The sequence below is a fragment of the Thermobia domestica genome, unplaced genomic scaffold (genome assembly GCF_964235325.1).
Source record: "Thermobia domestica unplaced genomic scaffold, izTheDome1.hap1.1 HAP1_SCAFFOLD_1130, whole genome shotgun sequence".
Taxonomy (NCBI): domain Eukaryota; kingdom Metazoa; phylum Arthropoda; class Insecta; order Zygentoma; family Lepismatidae; genus Thermobia; species Thermobia domestica.
Window position 1 is genome coordinate 2,385 of NW_027656840.1, and position 21,613 is coordinate 23,997.

Sequence of the window (21,613 nt, forward strand, 5' to 3'; positions counted from 1 at the left end):
ATTGAGTTCCTCCTATTGCCCTTATTATGGGCTATCCAAGCACTTAGATGACCTTGTCGATGTTGGTTAACTTTAAACAGTTCAAGTCATCCACTTCTTGACACTGTTGCTGCATATCTACCTACTTGATACTAATTTCAGCCACAATAAATTGTGTTTCACTACAGCAGCAGCCATGCAGTATTTTTCTATTAGTTTTTAACCATTACTGCAGTTTTTTTTTCTTTCTTTTCTTTTGTAAATAAATCACTGTATCAATGAACTTCCAAGAAGTCACAGGTTTAATATAAATTTTACTAAAACGTCGCATTTTTATTATTTACCTGTGTATGCAGTGCATATATCCCCCCTCACCTGAAAGCATTTTCAAAGAGGGCAATTGTCCATCGATCTTTACATTTTGACCTATTTCCAATACTAAAGTCCTGTGATCCTCTTTTTTTTCTTGGCTATAATATTCAGAGTATAGTTTAAGTAAAAGCATTGTAATGAGTTTTAACGATGTTTGTAATTAATTTAAACCACATAGTGAATATTAATTAAAAATGGCTACTTACCATGAATCCTCCCTTGGAAAACCTAAATATTTTTCATATGTTTCGGAACTCGCAGCTTGTTCGGAAGGAACCAGCTACGAGTTCCGAAACGTATGAAAAATATTTAGGCATTCCAAGGGAGGATTCATGGTAAGTAGCCAATCTTTTGTTAATTAAGAATCATCCTCTCTTGCGCTCATATAATTATATAGTGAATATTTTAGGGAAGAAAGAAGATAACCGGATTGCAGTCTATAAATTGGTTAACATGTGAAGATCGATGGAACATTACCTGCTTCGAAAATGCTCTCAGATGAAGGGCGAAATATCAGCAAACTATACACAAGTAAATAATAAAAAAGCCACTTTTTAGTAGTTTCGAAATAGTAGTAAGTATATAAAGATATACAGTAAGAAACCTTGTAAGAAGGATGATAGAATACACTTAAAATTAATTAACATCGACAAGATCTTCTGTGTGAGTTGACAACCCATGGAAAGGACGATATGACTTCATTAAAATATTGATGCTTAATAATATAAATTACAGGTATGAAATATGATTACTTAGTAACACCATTACATAATTATTCATAAGTATATACTGTATACAGAATGATAACACTGAAAATTTTGAGTTTCTTTTATGTTTACACAACAACCAGTTTACAAGATTCACCAATTTCAAACTGTTTTCTAATCAATTGGCCATCGAAGTGTAATGTATTTTACACCATCAGTCATCACTGTGTAAGTGTGTGGCAGTGGTGTTAACAGCTCATCATACTTTACAAACAGATGGTTATTTGTTACACAGACCTCGTAAGCAAAAACATGTTCATAGAAGGCAATCGTGTCCAAAGCTACACAGGAAAAAATTATATCATCATCATGAATTATAATGTCTTTTACTTGACCAAAAACAGGAAGTCCATTGGATTCATCAATGTCAAGTGCAATTATAGAAGACAAAGAAAAGGTATGGCCCTTCACTTTAACCTTTGTAACAGACATAAGGTCTGCTTCAGAGTGTAATGCATACCTCTGCTTAACCTCTATTGCTGTATCACTGTTAAACCTCCTCTTTTTTCCATGAGAAATGTGATGTGTCAAATTGTTATTAAGAAGTAAGTCATTAACGAGTAATTGATTTCGTATTGCAATTGATTTGCAGACATTTACCCTGCTGTGTGAGACATTAGCCATGAACTTTGAAATTCTATGTCTTGCTTCAAATCTCATGGTCCATATTTGGTTCAGTGGTCCAAATTTTTTCATCATTGCAGGGTAGTGGGTGAGGAAATGAAACTTTGGTTTCAAATGACATTTTGTCAATGAACAGTACATTTCATTGAACTCTGCTATCAAAGTTTGTAGTTGAATCACAGTATCATCATAAACCCTGTTATTTAGAAGTCTTTCTGTAATTTTGCGTAATTGAATATACAACAGCCAAACATAATTGTTAGTGGGTACGTAATATCCCACCAATAGGCCAAAGTACCTCACCAAAATAAGCATTTCGTGAGCTGACGTCTTTATGTTTATGTTCCCCCCATCAATCTGAATACAGTTTGTAGGTTTTGAATTGGAATCTGGACCATAATTAAAGTTAGCAAGGTTCATTTGCAAAGTCTCAATGGTAATTGCTTTACTTTCTTGTACCAAATAATTGACAATGAATGACATTACATAACGACAGCAACCTTCAAACCAATCATGCATTATGTCGACAGCAACATTGTTAAACAGGTCAAACCCTTCAAGGTTTAACCACACACATTTCTCCTTTATGCCAGTCTTAGATACATCATTTACCTGCAACTGATCTTCATATGTCAGAACACTCCTGAGCAAAGTGGGAACCTCTGTGGTTAATTTTTGTAATTCGTTCTTATTTGCATTGCATATCCTGCAACAGTGATTACCAACAAAATTTGAAACAAAACCCAGAATACTGTTCAACCCTAAATTGTCACCAGTTATAGCAGGAACAATGAATTTTACAACACCTTTAAAACAGCTTGTTGATACCTGTACGCCAGTTTTTCTTAGGAAATTCAGTTCATCTATTACCTTTTGAAGCGTAACTGCATTTCCAAATTTTGTTCTGTCAGCTGAATGAAATAAAGATACAAGGAAAATATTCTTCAACTGTGACACATAGTAAGGGGGCAGAAGTGGAAGTGAAAGATATATAGCACCTAATTTATGAATTCCAGCATGTGACCCCAGTGCGTTCCCAATTTCAACATCATCAAAGAAAATAATAACAGGTACTACTAATGTATGTCTTGAGTATTCTTGTGAAGGCTGCATGTTCTTCCATACAGAACCATGAATTATGTTCAAAAGAGGACTGCCATTGTCTTCACAGTTATTCAAATATTGCAAGTAGTTCAATGTTTCACGTATAAATGAGTCCTTACTGAAAAGTTTTTGTAATAATACTCGCAATGGAATCATTTGCATAGTACAAGGAACAGATTCTATGTTGCTACCACAAGCCGTGTGTCTTCTTTCCATGCGTTCCCCAATTAAAACTTCCTGTGGACTAATGTATGTGCCTAAAACCTCAAAATATTGTAAACGCTTGTAATCCGTTTCAAACCCGTTTAGAGGTTCTATTGAGAGAACTTCTTCAAGAGCTAATTGAAACTTACCAGGCAACTCTTCTACACCTGCGTGCTCTAAAACCATTGCTTGTAAAGATCTCTTCACATTGTGACTAAATAAGGATTTCATTCCATCAACCACAACTTGTACATGTGAACGGCTAAAAGTTGGATGTGCATACAGTTTAGAAATGAATTTACTCATATGATCCTCCACTACATTTTGTACTGTATCGTTTGTGACAACTTGACTACTTTTCTCTACAACAGGCTGTGACAAATTACCACGTGACTGCAATACAGTTACATCACTGTCTGCTAACAGTACACTACTACTCCTATTACTACATTGCTTTTTATTTTTATGTACATTGGATATGTGTCTTTGCAGTGATCTATTATATGAAAAATACCTGTAACAACCCTCATATGTACAAGGAAACATGGTACCTCTTGCCATATTTTTGCACACATTTCTTGTATGATATTGAATATCAGATGGACGATTGAAATTCTTTTTACATGCAAAACAGGTAAACATTATGTATCTTTATTGTGGTTCACTTATGCCTAAATCAGACATGAGACACCGAACACCTTGAGTCATTCTATCATGAACTGTTTTAATACCATAAAATCCCCTTTGCATTAACAACCAGACACTTTCTGACTCCTCAGGATACCTAGCACTAGTAGCATGAAAGATTTTGAAACATGTGTCAACAGCGCTTTGTAATGAATTGAATTTGTACAAAGTGTTCTCGACGACGACATAGGAGCATGTAACTGACGTTATGTCCTCACCCACAAGAACAACCAAAGGCTGAAATGTAGCCCCCAGTTTTTGTAGTTTTTCTTTCCTCTGTTGAATTGTGTTCTGCAGGTGACTGTCAGATGTAATGTGTGTGATGAATCCATCACGTATTTCCAATTTTGATGGGCGCCATGTTGTCCTCTTACAGTTCCTCTTGATGGGTACCACAGGTAGCAACAGTGGCAGACAAATCAGAGCAACATTTGTCTTCACGTCAGGTGAAATGTCCTTATCTGAAATCAGTAAATGGTGAATTACATGACAGGTCTCCATATAAGTGAGGTCATTATTATGTACTATCTGTGGCACATAAATGAAAACTTAATTCACTGTTATACGAAAGCAATTAAATAAGATGGAGAGGATGCTGACTCGGTAGTAACTTCAGTTTTACACACTTTACAAGCTGTAGATGTTTTAAAACTTTTTTCAACAGTGCCAATGATATGTCTATGTAATCAGATTTGTGGACTAAGTTCTCTTCCATTCAAGACTTCCTACAAGAAGTTGCAGTGCGTAAACAAAAATAAAGGCCAATTACGCACTACTTTTAAAACCAAAAACATGTCAATATCATTATGTGGCACTTCCCGGTGTGAGGGACGCTTACTATCTACCGATTAAGCTCAATACTTTTGTTTTCTCTCAAACGTCTATATAATAGTTTATACTCTATGTCTTGCAATACTGTAAACTTTGAACTTAAAATGCGATTTTCGGCAAATTCATAATTTTCAATTTAGCTGAAACTTCGTAGAAACACGTTTCATGATGTGTACAACTAAAATCAAGCAAAAGAAAATGTTTGATTTTGCTGTTCATAAATAACATCCGCTTAATAGAGTATCAGAGGAACTGTTCCAAAATTGCCTAATTTTCCCGTTTGCGTTGCGCACATACAATTTGATGTGAGAAGAAATCGTGGCCTAAGACCTTCACATATAAATAATGGTGGCCATAACTAAGAGTGAAAGGCGCGCATTTGATTGACATATTTTTTTGTATATCGCTCAAAAGAGGGGGCGCGCTCCGTTAGGTTTTATGCAAATGAGATTACACATTGAACTCGACAAGCACCATGAATTTCATCGCACTCGAGTGTGCGGAACAGAGAAACAAATCGGGTCAAATTCAAGGGACGTACCATTTCCAATGCTCAGACTGGCTTGATATGAGGCAAACCTCTCGCAAGAGAATGCCGTAGCCATGTGTCGTATTTCCGCTGAATGGTCTTCTTATAGATGAAATAAGTGGAAGCGAATGCTAGTTAGGATTTCGCACATTCTACACCATATCTTTAAAAAAAACATTGTTCGAAGAAACAAAATGATCATTGCACTAGAGTAACACGTGCTATTGAAAGGTACAAAATGATTTATTCATTACCGGAGCTGTAGTACAAGGTTTTCCTTACTCCCAGTACCGCTCAGGCAGTTGAGGTGATTATTATGTACGACGTATTATACAAAAGTACTTGTACATAAGTATGCAAAAGGGTTTAATTGCCGATTTCCTCATCCTCTGACGAATGGTTCATCGATATCGCTCAAGAGCATAGATTCGTCTTCTTGTGGATGTCTTCGGACGTGCTACATTTCTTTGCCCATTCCTAAGTACCAAATAATGAGCATGACATGGGCACAACATCCAACTCTCCATGTTTCATTTGCACATTGACAAAACTATCCTATAATGCAATCGTCCCCACCCGACCAAGATCGCATAAAACGAAAATGCAGTACTTTAACCGATTACTGCGCCTTGAGTGGATATGCGCACGAACAACGTAAGGTGTTTGATTCATATAAAGCCACTCTGAGCATATGACTTTGACCCGATTTGTTTCTCTGTTCCGCAGGCTCGAGTGTGATGAAACTCATAGTGCTTGTAGAGTTCAACGTGTAGTCTCACTTCCATCAACCTTCAACGGAGCACGCCCCTTCTTTTGGGCAATATACAAAATATATGTCAAAAATATGCACGTCTTATGGGCATTTTCATTGTATTGTTGACCCATTTTTGGTCATGTTTCACTGAGCTATGCCCACCAGTGTTTATATGTGAAGGTCTTAGACCACGACCTCTTCCCACACCAAAGTGTATGGGTGCACCGAAAACGGGAAAATTGGGCACTTTTGAAACTGCTCCTTTCCCTCTGGTCCCCTCCAATGATGTTTTAAATGGGTTTGACTAGGGTGACCAGATTCTGACAAGTGAAAAGTAGGACAGAAGCATAATAATAAATGATAGCCTGTGCATCGACAATACGTATCTCTTTGTTTCATTTCACGTTAACCTCAAGGCAATCATTCATTTTTAAGAAATCAACACATCTCCAAATACTTTCATGTCGAAATACAAGATTTTTGAAAGAATTTCAAACAATTTAATGGAGTATCAACAAAAACAATAAAAAAAGGTCACGATTGAACTATAAAGAATTTTCTCTCTGCCTATTCACAACAATGTATTTAGACAAGTAATACTACTGAAAGAAGCGCAAATACTTCACACTGCAAGTCGCAAATAGATGAATCAAATTTATTTGTACTATAATCAAATAATATCATTTGCATTATAATTAATTAGACACATAATTAATACATGCGCTTGTAGTTTATTTTTATGAACGTATAGTGAAACTTCGTTTAGGGCTAAAAACTTACTTTTTAAAATTGATTTTCAGAGTCTGGGATTATTTTAAGACATGACAGAAAAAGACTGGCACGAGGAAACTCCAGTTAAATTGATTGGCGTCACTGCTGTGACTTGAAATAAGTGACCAATCCTGCCTTACCGACATCTCAACAAGACTTTCTCAGTAAAACCAACTGCATTACAAAACAATGGTTTGTCGATTGTTTTATTTTCCTAACAATAATTTTTTGAGCAGTGTTGAAAAAAAAGTTTATCATTCAGAAAAAAAGTGCCTGTGATTCGATATGTTGTGAATAAAGAATGAAACATTAAAGTATTGCAAATAAATTTAATCAGGACTTTTAAAAAAAGGACAAATCTCAATTTTCTAGATGTCTTTGGAACACACAGGAAAGCTATTTGAAAAATAATACTGTACTGCGAAAATCAGTACGCCTGATCACCCTAGGTTTGACTGTATTACAAAAATAAATAGTGCTTGAAGCACTGTACTTACCATGAATAGCACAGATGTACGGTGCTGAAAGAGAATGTATTTCTTTCAAATTTCTTTTCAACTCCAACAAATGCAGAATTTTGTCTTGAAGCAGAACAATTCTGTTAAACAAATTGTCTTCAGTACCAGGGTAAAGGAAGGAGTAGTCCTCCAACAGCTGCAAAAAGAGCAACATTATTAGTAGTGAGGTATCACGATGAAATCTTAAATATGAAACAAGTGTAAAATTTCTCAGTAATGTTCCTACAGGAATGAAACATCAAGTTTTCCTATTCATTTTTCATAATAGTAATTAACGCATTAAAAGATAAGCAACCGATGTGTCAAACATAACAGGAAACGGGCAAACTTTTTTCTTAAAAAAATTAACCATTTCTGTACATTAAAATTACCTGCTTAAGTTTCTATTTTTCTTCAATATTTTGGTAATATACTGGAACCCTTTTCTGGAAGATTGCTACGATCAACATTCAAGTTGTGCAAAGCTCATGTAGGCCATTCTAAGTTCACAATGACTAAAACCAATCAAGTTCACATCCACTAAAAACATATTAACCTTTTGCCATGGTTCTTAAGAAAAATAAATAAATAAAATAAAAAATAAAAGACAAAATTTCACAGCACCAGCAAGCAAGTGCAAGGAGACTTCAATTTTAATCTACAGACATAGTTAATTATTTCTATGTGTCTTTTTTTTAATTCCTCACTTTCAAGTGGTTCAAGTTACCAAATTGGAAAGAGAATGAAGAAAATAAATTACAAAACTCGCATTTTTTACACAATGTTACAATTCAGCAATTTTACATATTCACAAACAACCAAATATAATAAGATGAAAGTAGTGGTCAAGGAAAGTAAAATCTACGTATCAAATCAAGACCACATCGTACCTTTCTCTAGCAGAATACATGATATAAAACTGTAGTATGGAAGGGAGAGAAATAGAATATAAAATACAATTAACATAATGTATATAGCTATTAACAGTCAAAATTTTGATGCAAAAACTTTAACTAAATCTAGCTCTCACAGCTTAAAACTGTGCCTGAGCGCAATTATGGGTGGAGCTGTTTCCTTGTGATAGTGGTCTGTACACATGTAAATCTTACATGTTTTTCCCCACCTCATTATTCGACCTATATGTTTTAATGAGGACAGCGTTGAATTGAAATGAACACGTGTTTTGTGAAAAATGAGACACCTCACTCAGTTGTTAAATACTTTGCAATAGTACAGTAACAGTGCACTTACCAATGTATAACCTTGTGGTGTTTTCAAAACAGGGTACAAGTCAAGGTAAGCACCAACCGTCCCAGGCTGTTCCAGGGCTTTCAATCTAGCTTCTGCTGTTGCTCTCCAATTATCGCACACAACATGCCAGGGATCTAGTGACGTTCTGAGCCACTGTAACTTCTCATCTATTACTGGGTCTGGAATGGGTTCTTCAACAATGTCTGTGTCGTCACCTAGTGAAGATGTAGGTGATGCAGAAGAGGACCTTCTACTTGGAATATCTCCTCTCTTTCTTAGAACTCTTCTTCTTGAAATGTAGGCCTCATACAACTTCCCAGAAGCATTGCGTTTTGTTTGGTAGTTCGTGGCTCCAATGTAAGCTGCGTAATACACAGATGGTGATTCTTTCCCAAAAATGGTTGCTATTTCATGTGCCCAGCGTGTAAATTCACCTCGTGTTATTAGCCGTGTCGGATTTTCTTCTAACTCATGCTTTACTATAAGTCGTGCTAAATTACACCTTGAAGCATTATCTAGTAAACCATTGTTCTTTTCTCCTTTAGCAAGAATGGCTTTTCCATCCAGTGTGCATTGCAATATAGTAAGCACCTGCAAGCAACGAAAGCATTATGAACAAGGATATCCATGAAGTCCCTAATGAAAGAAAACGAAAACAAATATATTTCATGGCTTGCATCTCCATTTGAAAACCTAATCACAGCAAGATTTGAGAAAGTATACACTGACCTCACATTTTCTGATTCATAAGCGTATTATTTTTATCTTTTTATTTCACTGTAGTTTGCATTTTCCTCTTACATTGTAAAGTGAACCTTCAAAACTTTTAATGAAATATAAATGTAGTGCAAATGTAGAGAATGAAAATGAATTATCAGTAAAAACAAGGTATAATTTCCCTTAAGGTTTCTTACACGAGTCCTCCAACTTGAAGTGTTACCTAAAATTACCTGAACTGAAGAGAATGTACATAGGGAAAACATGAGCATGAATATCTGATTATAATATCAGAGTGACTAATCAGAAACGCAAAATCACAATCAGGGTCTTTTGGGGAGAGTTTGTCCACAGGAAAAAGTCCCTGTATGTTCCATTATCCCACATTAATAGTACAATACAAGAAGGGATTCGACAAAACATTTCTTAAATAGCAGCAAGAGAGTGTATCTGAAAATAAAAAAAGATATGTACTTTTACCCCGATTCTTTACCAAATGTTTATTTCATTTATAGTAAACGAGGTTTCACAGAAAATTACTGTAGATTTTTTATGTTTAGATTAAATTATCATAAACGAAAACAAAATTCTGTAGTAAATTGGTCCCAAACTGTTGAAGTAAAAAGACCATTTCGTATAGCTATTACATATAGAACTCTCAACCCTCATATATACATCTGGAATTTCTAAGTAGTTCGCTTGTTCACTCAACAACGCAGATTTTCAGCCAAGCATGCTTCATCGACAGGTGGATCGACGCTGGTGGATTTCACTACACAGATTTTCATTTCAGTGTTACAGCAACTACGTTTTCTACTTTTCTCTCATGTTCACAATCTCAACCAAGTAGCTATAACAATATGTTTTGTATTTTATCTAGGTGCTCAACGTATTTGTAAACGTGAGAAAAAACTATACTGTAGTTCGTGTAAACCTTATGAAATCCACCTGTTGTAGTATTTCATGGATTCAGCTGACGACGAAGCACGCTTGGCTTTGAAACCTGGCTAGTGGCATGAAGTAACAGTGTAACTACTTGCAAATTCCAGCTGTATACAGAATGGGGTAAGGATAAAATGTCTGGTTATCGAAATGAGTGCAATTTTAAAAATTTGCTTAAGAAACTGTAATACCCTTTCCTTTATGATCTCAATTATAAAAATGAATGTGAAATCCTTCTCCCAAATCTTTAAAATTCACATTATACACATGCTACCAAAATGTGTTGTACTTTACTTATAAACTTATAAGATCCCATTTATGATTTCTTTGTATCAAGAAGGAACATGGATTGATAAATACAATATACAACCTAACATGTACGGAAAATTGTCATTTGGACATAAATCCACGTTCACACAGAAGAGGCATGCAAACAATTTTAAAAATGTTACATTCACAAAGCCATATTGATGTATTTCCCTTGAGCGATGATTGCTTTATTCAGTCCCATAAACATTCATGATTAAAACCTGTAGACATTTATTCCATTAAACCAAAACTTACATGATTTCCCTCTGATTCGCTGTGCCTGATTTGCTTTTCGCCTTCCACTGAGTGAGTGCAAGAAGTTGAACTGGAATTGGAAGGAAGAGACTGAATGTCAGAAGTATTTTGTCTGTTTTCTTCCTGCTGGTGTTCCTCTCGTAAATCTGCGGATGTTCCAGGAGTTTCTTCTAATCTATCTCTCTCTATTGCATTGAATGTTGATTTCCTTCCTTCACACCAAGAACTGTTTCCAAACGATATTGGCGTTGTTAAGTCAAGAAGCAACCTATCTGCTTCTTCCTGCAACTGAGTACAAACCTTAAAATGACTCACAAGAAGCATGAGTATTTAATAAACATGTGAATGCCATTTGCTAAAACACTACAAAGGACATGACTAATTTCTTAAGTACCACGTCAGACAAGAAGGAAACAAAAATGTGAGCAAACATATACTTGTGTTAAAGGAGGTACTATAATTCTAACTACTTGTCAATTTTCATAATGCGGCTCATACCAGGTACCACGGAAGGACCATTTTGCTGATATTAACGCATCTGATCAGCATTAGCAATGGCCAATGCAGATATGGATGCTTGCAATACTGATGGATGTTTGTGGAAAACTGAAGTGTGGGCAGTGATAAAGTCTGTTTGGCAAATCCATCAATGGTATATATCCATATCTAATGGTAGACATGGATCGTCAAATCAATAATATCGGTGTCGATAGCTAAGATTTCAAGAAGTATCAGAATGGTTGATACCTGACTTCAAAGGTATGTGGTATCAGTTAAAAACACAATTTAACAATACTAGTCCAAAACATTGATTTTTTTTTAAAGAGATCAATACACTTTTACACTCTAACATTTATTGAAACTAGTAATCCTTTGCAATATAATGCAAGACCAATGTTAACGACACTCTTGGCAACAGTATGACACTATTAACATTTAATAGTGTTTTAAAAAAGGGAAAGAGGAAGATCATTACATCTCTGAAAAGTAATAGAGAGAAATGATTGTCTGAAATGAGCTAATTATAATATCTCTCTCTTTTTTACAAGTTTAAAGTCTTTCATTTCCTACGGAAGCAATGCTCTTATGAATCGCAAGAAGAAGAATTGCATCATCAACTTGCCAGTTTTTGTGTAACAACTTAAAGCAACTATTATGTGAAATTTATCAGCGTAGGAGTACAGGAATTGGATTGGCTAATAGTAACATTCAATGGTGTTGGTATTGGCAAAATTAAGGTTAAATGGTATTAGCTGGGTTTCAATACCGCCATACAGGCACATTATTGCTATTGATCTATCACCAATTCTAGGGATGTATAGTTTTGTACACTTCACATCTAACAGATATTAGAAACATTTGTGGACGTTGACGCAAGAGAGCACACAGTCTATGATTTTCATAACATGAATGCGAAAGAGGAACTAAAAAATTGTTCTGGTTTGTATGTCTGCCTGAAAAAAAAAAGCACATTTTATTTATACTTATAACTTCTGTGGTTAACATGCATGATCACAAATAGTGGTGTTCACAGATTGCGCATTGAATTAAGCAAAATGCCTTCATCTTGAAAGAAGTCTGTCATACCTACTGTGTAGTTGAAACAGGTCACATCTACTTCCCGACTTCCATGTTAACGAGTCTATTTCTACTTTACAGTACGTGAACTACTGACAAATATAACATGAGGATTCCACTTATGATGTGTAGCTGACACACAAGAATAACCTACCCTCCTGTTTTCATCTGCTTTCTGAAGATCCTGTTTCCAAGATTTCCAGTTAACCTTGAATTTTACTCTTGGCCCTGCCTGAGGTATTAGCTGTTCGATGTCTCTATCCTCTAAGTGTTGAAGTGCAAAAAAATCTACACCATTCTCTGGAAAAGAAAGATACTTAGCCTCTTAAAGCACTGTTCAGGTTGTTTCTGACCCTCATTCTCTGCACCTACTTGTAGAAGCATCTTACATTACGTACTATTTTTCCTACACAAATGCAGAATGAGCAAATGTAATCATAATATTAACCATTTATACACTGCAATAGAGGTGGTGAAAGGGTAATTCAAAATATGACATTAACTGAAGAAATGCAACACCATAATGAAATTTATGGAATGGAAATAAAAATGTAACTTCATTCCACATTACATCAAAATAAACTCTGCAGTTCATTACTAAAAATGATAACCTATATTCTCGTGAACAAAAGAATTCATACAATGATAAACTTGCTTAGAGTTTTTATTTATACGTTTCAAAACTTCTAAGATTGTTGTGAGTAGGTAGGGTGCTTTCATGCGGTGAAAAACTTTGGCATATATACACATGATTGTGCCTAGTAATTTAACAATGTCATCTTTTCCCTTGTGTATTTTTATCTCAGCAATGTGATTTGTTATATTCTGTATTTTTCCACTAACGAAAGTCGAATCAAAATATAATCTTATGGAGCCCTTTTTACGTGTTGGCCCAATCTGCGAAACTATGCTTAAGAAAGGTACAAATCAACGAACATACGTTGAGGAAGACGACACTGCCCTAATGCATATGCTGAGGATCTTTACAGCATGACAACAGACAACTTCTGCTTCCTTTTGTTGATTAACGTTTCCATCCACTGTATGCGGAGCTTTGTGTTTATCAACTTGAAATACCTTCTTTTTAATGAGAGGGATATTAAACTTAGCGTAACCTACTCACTTTTGCTACATTTTTCCTGTTTATTGAGAGTGCTCACCATAGCAAAATTACACTACCGCAAACTTTAGAGTTTTTTCTGCCATATCTTCGAATAAAAAAAAATCAAAAAGCAAAGATTCAAATCACTAGACAATCTGATTTTGCATGTGACACCCTACCATAATTCATGTATTTGCTTGTGGTGTGCTGCTATTTACAGAACCTTCAAAAAAATGCTAAATTTACCGACAGTTGCAAATCGAAAGCTGATATATGAGTCGTAATAACAATATCACATGAAAATTAATATTGTCTAGTGCAGTACTTCTTTGCTTTTTGAATATTTTTATTTGTTTTGAAGATATTACAGAAAATTTCTAAAATTTTCGGTGGTGAAGACACTTAAGGTTTGGAGTATATGAGCGGAATCAACCCGCAATTAATGCTGACAGAGAGCGGCGGCAACCACGCGTTAACCAAGCATTGTCAACGCCTCTGGGCGCGATAACGCTGGCTTATTGGATCAATGGCTATAACACTGGATGGACTATATGAGCGTTAATAACGCTGCAGCGTTAGTGCTGAGGATCTCAATTTTCTTAGCAAATAAATAAATTGAACTTCTGTAATGATTTACTAAAAATATGTTGCTTAATCAGTGCCAGATTTACGTATAAAAGCAAAACGAGCTACGGCTTATGACCCCATTATCTTGCCCCCATTCCCGCAAAAAGTTACACGTATGCGAACTGCCTTATATATAAGTAAAAATTTCTGTGCCAGTTCGCCATAACAACAACAATCATCTTTATCAAAACAATTCTTAATGTTTACGTAATAACCTCCAATACCTAAGCTGAGGGTTTGGTTGGATAAGCACACTTACACTCAGATCTCCCCCCTTGCACGCAATGCTCAAACTCTTAAGACACTAGGTTGCATGTCATGCTGAATGCTTGGAACAATACATAGTTCAAAATTTCAAAGTCAGACGCACTCACCAATCCAAAAATGATTGCCAGTGTCACTTACACACAAGTTATGAGCCTCCCCCATCTCGCTCGCGGCCTTTGGTTTGACAAAGAAACAGATTACACCAGAGCATAAGATTTCAAAATCAGACAGTTAGATTCAGAATATATTCACATATAATCCTACATCTACATTTACTTATTTACTGTACTGAAAAGAAAAGCACTTAGGTGGCCAGTGATAACAGCATCTCGTGCAAATATGTATTTTTAAAAATATATTTTATGTATTTACTTATTTTATTTATTGACATTAGGGAGCCGCGGTGGCTCAGTGGTAGAGCGTTCACCTCTGGTGCTTCGGGTCCCGGGATCGATCCCAGCCCCCGCCAAGAGAAAAGGTGTACAAACACCGTGTGCGTGGGTTTTCTCGGGGTTCTCCCGTTTCGTCCCACTTTCTTCATTCCATCATTTCATTAATCTCTCATCATCACAGTCTCCTTTAGCCTAACCGGCATAAGCGTGGGACGTAAAACTCAAAAGATTTCATTTCATTTTTCGTTTTCTATTTACATTGTGACGTCATTGGTTAATCTATTCTAGGCAATGAGCTGTCCCCCAAGATGGGAAAGGAAGGGTGAATTACAACGTTGTGAAGACTTCACTTTCCATGTGCGTCGTGAAGACTACACATTTCGTGTTTTCTCTCAGTCAGTGACAATTAGTTTCGTGCCAACTAGAAACTGCGCAGCACTTTAAGTTTAGGCAGAAACCATTCCTGGTGAACGCTGGTCCCCAGTTTAGAAAATGAACTCCGTGGAGCATAATGTATGAACTGGATTGTGAAGCATGCCGTAGTGTATCCATGAATAGAGACGCAAGTAGGCTATAGCGTCCTTCAATATCCAGTTCATATATTATGCAGTGGGGAGTCCATTTTCTATACATAAATAAACTTTATCGCAAATGTCACTTACACCCCTTTGTCTCTCGCTGCCTCAAATCGATTTCTCCCGTTCGATAACGGGCGTATTTCTTTTAGCTAGTTAGGATTAAAAGTTTCTGGTTCAATTTTGATGTATTCAATGCCTCGTAGAGTTGATGCTATAATTAAATCAATGGTTATCCTACAAACTACTGAAATAAATTATGGAAGCGGCAACATTGAAATACTTTATAAAACGCTACTGTTCTACTACTGCATTTTGTACTCAATGGCACATAGCTTTCTAAATGTAGTCACTAGAATCAATACATACATTGAGGAGAATAGCGCATATTAAATTACAAGGTTGAATTCGAATAAACTATCCCATTGAATGTACAGAAAAACGAAATCCTTTCATTATCTCCTACAAGTGCAGGGAGATACCGACGTTTGTACAAAGAAAAGAAAATGAAATGAAATGAAATCTTTCAGTTTTACGTCCCACGGTTATGCCGGTTAGGCTAAAGGAGACGGTGATGATGAGTAATGAATGAAATGGTGGAATGAAGAAAGTGGGAGGAAACTGGAGAACCCCAAGGAAACCCACGAACATGGTGTTTGTCCACCACAAAGTCCACACGGCGCGAGCTGGGATTGAACCAGGGACCTCAAGCACCGGAGGTGAATGCTCTCCACTGACCCAAAACGCCCTCCATCATTTGAAAAGAGTAATTCCGTAAAATTACCGTAACTAATCCACTGAAACAAAGGAAAATGTGAATTTAGCTGAAAGAATCATGTGTGTGTGTAATTTGAATGGGGCACAAACACCGGGGTTTACTCGAGCAGACAGATCTACCAAACAGAAAACATAGGTAAAATACGATGGTAAAATTCTTCTTTTTCTGTGAAGATCTGAGAGTGTGAATAGAAGTAATTACTGTCAATGCACAGCATATTGAAATGAATTTTGAGCGGTTGTGAAAGAATTGTATGTGTGTGCGTCTGTGCGCTATTCCACTATCCTTGTTTATGCGTATATCCGCATCGTTGATGCGCCTGGTCCATACGAGTGCATTCCTCGCTCCCGCTCGGACCCTTGCTGCACTCCTGCCCTGACCCGGTTAGATAGCCTTCGTGCTTTTTAGTGGCCACCTAGCACAAGTTGGTTCATGTTTTATCCCCTGTACTTGTTGTCATACATCAACATTGTATTTATACTGAGCAGCAGGGTTGGCTGGTTTAAACCAGCTGTTTAAAAAAAAAACTGGTTTAAACCAAAAAACGAAAAATGTTCGTAAAAGTGTAACTATTCGTAAAATCTTGATGAACACACATTTGTGAACACAAGTGTGCGTATCACTTTTCACTCCCATATATTATTCGTACTATATTCAGACCTAAACACCCCATTCTTTACTCAAAGAGATTATATTACAAAAGGAACTTTTTTTATGTAACTTTATGGATGTTTCTTTTGTGATTTTTTTTATAGTTTGTTATTATTGTTATGCAACCAAAGGGAAATTCAAAACATTGTATCGTTTTAATAGTGTTTACTATTAATAAAATACATCGAAATGCTGTACTTTTTTGGGGAGGGGGTCATACAAACCCCACGAGAGGCAATGATTGCAATAACAAGAATATTTGGTAACTATTTATGTATAAATGGGTCAGAGCCAAAGTGGACTCAAATAATTCGTATCTTTATTCACTTTCCTTACTGATATATAAAGTAACTCGTTATATTTCTTTAACTTGGTTAATAAATGAACTGAGTTGGACTAAATTAGTTTTCTGTACTCCGTAGTACTTTGAAATTGTACATATGTAATTCTGTATAATGGTTCCACTTGTGCAATTGTTTATCTTTTTGTCCTTCTGTCCTAATGACTCCTGACAATTATATTAGCAAATATGTAAAGATCAGTTAACGTATTTTTATCAGGAGTCCTTAGTGACTCGGCAGACGTATCGCATTTTTGGCCAATTAGTCCCGGTTTCGAGTTCAAGTGGAAGACAATTCCTCTTGGATGTAAGCCGAGAAGCGGTTTGGATTCCACTTTAAGCTTATGTGACCCCTTCCAGCATAACTCGGTTGTTGCATACTAACACCAAGGCGAAACAAGCTTATTTCTGCCTATATGTGATATAAATATACAGAGCAAATTATTTAAACCAAAAAAACCTGGTTTAAACAAATTTTTTTTTTCAATAAAATCCATGGTCTTTGCCAACCCTGCTAAAGCAGTCCTCAAGCGAATTTGCAAGTAGTAATGGAGGTCCTTTAGTGCATACTCTACTAAAAGAAATAAAAAGCTCTAACGTAACCTGAAAATGTAAGAAATATATCAAAATTTGTAGAACTGACTGTTCGACTAATGCCAGAAAATCTTACAGAAAGTGACAATTACGTAAAGTATAAGACGTAGGGGATGGTTCTACACAGGTCCACCTATATAGATTAGTAGCTAGGATGGATCCTTTCTGTACCAAAATTTTAATATTTAATTTATATAATATTGCTGAGCGAGCGCCAGCGAGTGAAGGGGGGTTGGAGCCCCGCAGGGCACGTTGTTTTCTATCTTTACCACAGCTAAACGGGAAGGGAGACCTGTGTCCTAGAACCTTCCCATTTAGTTGCAACAAAGACCAAACACAACGTGCTTTGCGGGGCTCTTAACCCGCCTTCACTCGCTTACGCTCGCTTGGCAATAATATTTGAATTAAATATTAAACTTTGGTACAGAAAGAAATCAACGTACGTACTAATTTATATGGGGGACCTGTGTTCTAGAACCTTCCCCACGCATTCGCCCATAAGGTAAGTAGTAGTAGAGCAATTAATAATGAACAATGTACGGTGCGACGAATTTAAGGAGCAAACGACTTTTACAAAAAGAAATCTCCGTGTCGTGAAAGCGTTGGTTTTCCATAATGCTCGTTTACGCGTATACCCAACATCGCTGACGTGCCTACTCCCTACGGAGGCACTCCCGCGTGGGCCTCATTCTTAAGCTCCTTCCCAGATTCGCTTAGATAGCATTCGTGCTTATTAGTGTCCATCTAACACAGGTTGGTTGGTGTTTTACACAAGACCTCTTAACTGAATCTGCAACGAGGATTGCAAGTGCGCACTACAACAATGATTGCTGAACGTACAGAAAGAGAATACAGCGAGCATTATTTACATTAGTAATACTTCTTGCCTAAACAGATTTAGAAGTTACATTCATAGGAAAGGCAGTTACTGAAGCAGGAACCTACTGAATTAGTATGTTCATCACATGCATTCTAACATGAGTGCAACCAACATACTTGCATGTTTTTACAAAAAATAATGGTAATAGTATACACGAGAACCCCCTGATCTGCATTCTTCTGTGTTCTATTACCACTTCTACACGAAATACCATAAATTTTCTACGTAGTGCAATAGTAAGAAGTACCCATGTGCACAAGACCGATATGCGTTAAATCCCCCCCCCCCACACACACACAGTCATAGATAAAGTACAATGGCACTACACATGCCGATATAAAGTACAGGTACGTTTTTTTTATTTTCGTATGAGCCGATAAGTAAATAAAAGTCGCTTTATTGCCCCCTTTGTAAGTTCGTACATACTCAATGAATAATCCCTAAAAGTATGAGCGTCCTGCTCCTTTGGGAACTGATGCAGCTTCACGTATACTATATCCAAAATAATATTCATGTGTACACAAAAATTCTCCAGCTTTTATGTAATTTCTAGATCGTTAGAAAATAATCATTACTTTCAAGCAGGATAGATTGTCTTCTGCTGTCATGCTGATTGATTCAGGTTTTCTTATTTCTAATGCTAATTACTTACCCTTAAAAATGTTAACGTAATTGTTTAGTTTCCAAGTAGTCAGCAAATCTTCCACATACGCATCCATATTTTGCTTATAACAACACTTTCTTTCTTCTTATTTCTTCAAGCGCGATACTGACTATGACTTTCACACGAAAAATGGAGGCTCCCGCGTTTTGCCATACAGAATGGAATTGTGGGTAATAAAAATTTTGAGCCTCTTTCTTTGCAACTTTTATAACAAGAATAATGCGTTACTGTCTGTATTGTAATGTTAAAGTAACATGACAGTACAGACTTTAATACCAAACAACTGTATGATTACACAGAGTTAGAGGACTTTTTCCATTACTTACTGTAAATTATTCATTACTAAATGTATTTTTATCAATTTCCTGGGATATATAACATTATAATGACTTTCTATCATTCCTTTACGTACTTTTTTGTCCTGCTTTCCGATTGAAAGATCAGTTGTACGTAGAAATTGTAAGTAATCGTGCTTCCGTTACACAAATAGTAATGATAAAACAATTTGTCTCCTTACATAATGTCTGTATAGAACGGATTTGTTTGCTCTTTGCAGTGTAGAATGGGTAGATCTCATTATCATGACAAAATTTCATTCCTGACGTGAAGTTTGCACTTTACTACGAACATTTTTACATTATTCAGTTTCTTTTAACATTATAATGTAAAAAATGCATTACAAGGAAAATTTGTCCTTCTTCCTGCGATATTTTCCTTACTCATGTCAAAAAACACGTACTAGATAGGATAGCCTGTAATATTTTCATTCCTGAAAGACATTTATCTCTCTTGAATGACGTCACATTTTCTTTCCAGTCTGGAATGTACTCTTAACATTACAGAACTGAAAACCTTCCTGTCGTTACGTACATTTATTGCGTACTACAGATTTTTCATAAAAGACAAAATGCAGCATGTTGTATTTCCACTTCGCCACATGGTAAATTAACATTATAATGGTTTCAAGTCCAAATTTACGTAATATAAGTACGGAATTACGAAATAATCAACTTTACATGTCTTTACTGTTAAATTTTCTATGAAAATTTTTCTCAGTGTACGAACACGAAAAGTATGTATTCATTGTCCAGAATTGTGCCATACAGGAGAATAAATAAAACAGCTTTTCTTTTATGTGGTTTCGCAAGAGCGCAATGTACCCTTCACGGATTCTTTACCAACATTAAAGTATGTATTCATTGTACTGAATTGTGCCGTACAGACGATTAAAGAAAACATATTTTCTTTTATGTGGTTTCGCAAGGGCGCAATGTACCCTTCTCGGGTTCTTTACGAACACGAAAATTATGTATTCATTGTACAGAATTGTGCCATACAGGAGAATAAATAAAACAGCTTTTCTTTTATGTGGTTTCCCAGGGGCGCCTTATGTTAAGGGCGCAGTGTACCCTTCACGGATTCTTTGCCAAAACTAAAAAAATATATTCATTGTACAGAATTGTGACGTATAGAAGAATAAATAAAACAGCTTTTCTTTTATGTAGTTTCGCAAGGGCGCCTTATGTAAAGGGCGCAGTGTACCCTTCACGGATTCTTTACCAACACTAAAAGTATGTATTCATTGTACAGAATTGTGCCGTACAGACGATTATAGAAAACATCTTTTCTTTTATGTGGTTTCGCATGGGCGCAATGTACCCTTCACTGGTTGTTTACGAACACGAAAAGTATGTATTCATTGTACAGAATTGTGCCATACAGGAGAATAAATAAAACAACTTTTCTTTTATGTGGTTTCGCAAGGGCGCCTTATGTAAAGGGTGAAGTGCACCCTTCACAGATTCGTTACCATCACTAAAAGTATGTATTCATTGTACAGAATTGGGCCATACAGAAGAACAAATAAAACAGCTTTTCTTTTATGTGGTTTCGCAAGGGCGCAATGTACCCTTCACGGGTTCTTTACGAACACGAAAAGTATGAATTCATTGTACAGAATTGTGCCATACAGGAGAATAAATAAAACAGTTTTTCTTTTATGTGGTTTCGCAAGGGCGCCTTATGTAAAGGGTGTAGTGCACTCTTCACAGATTCGTTACCAACACTAAAAGTATGTATTCTTTGTACAGAATTGTGCCATACAGAAGAATAAATAAAACAGCTTTTCAATTATGTGGTCTCGCAAGGGCGCCTTATGTAAAGGGCGCAGTGTACCCTTCACGGATTCTTTGCCAACACTAAAAGTATGTATTCATTCTACAGAATTCTGACGTACAGAAGAATAAATAAAACAGCTTTTTTATTATGTGGTTTCGCAAGGGCGCCTTATGTAAAGGGTGCAATGTACACTTCACGGGTTCTTTACCAACACTAAAAATATGCATTCATTGTACAGAATTGTGCCATAGAGGAGAATAAATAAAACAGCTTTTCTTTTATGTGGTTTCGCAAGGGCGCAATGTACCCTTCTCGGGTTCTTTACGAACACGAAAAGTATGTATTCATTGTACAGAATTGTGCCATACAGGAGAATAAATAAAGCAGCTTTTATTTTATGTGGTTTCCCAAGGGCGCCTTATGTAAAGGGCGCAGTGTACCCTTCATGGATTCT

The 21,613-nt window shown here is 36.2% G+C and overlaps 2 protein-coding genes across 2 annotated transcripts; both read right to left on the reverse strand.

Moving 5' to 3' along the window:
- Nucleotides 1–1,232: 1,232 nt before the first annotated feature.
- LOC145677625 (uncharacterized) lies at nt 1,233–3,611 on the reverse strand. Its single transcript, XM_081748076.1, has one exon. It carries the CDS (start codon nt 3,609–3,611, stop codon nt 1,233–1,235), a length of 2,379 nt encoding a protein of 792 aa, XP_081604202.1.
- An 86-nt stretch (nt 3,612–3,697) lies between these two features.
- On the reverse strand, nt 3,698–19,556 carry LOC145677624 (uncharacterized). The gene is made up of 6 exons (XM_081748075.1): nt 19,030–19,556; nt 12,326–12,471; nt 10,594–10,881; nt 8,371–8,961; nt 7,120–7,276; nt 3,698–4,198 (listed from the first exon to the last, which is right to left on the reverse strand). The coding sequence occupies exons 1-6, from the start codon at nt 19,094–19,096 to the stop codon at nt 3,702–3,704; spliced, it is 1,746 nt and encodes a 581-aa protein (XP_081604201.1). The 5' UTR covers nt 19,097–19,556; the 3' UTR covers nt 3,698–3,701.
- Nucleotides 19,557–21,613: the final 2,057 nt, after the last annotated feature.

Coding starts and splice junctions, on each gene's coding strand:
- LOC145677625 (XM_081748076.1), bottom strand. CDS start 3,611: ATGGCAAGAGGTACCATGTTTCCTTGTACATATGAGGGTTGTTACAGG.
- LOC145677624 (XM_081748075.1), bottom strand. CDS start 19,096: ATGGATGCGTATGTGGAAGATTTGCTGACTACTTGGAAACTAAACAAT. Junction 10,882..12,325: donor AAGCAGATGAAAACAGGAGG/GTAGGTTATTCT, acceptor GTTTGTACTCAG/TTGCAGGAAGAAGCAGATAG. Junction 4,199..7,119: donor GTACATCTGTGCTATTCATG/GTAAGTACAGTG, acceptor TACTGATTTCAG/ATAAGGACATTTCACCTGAC.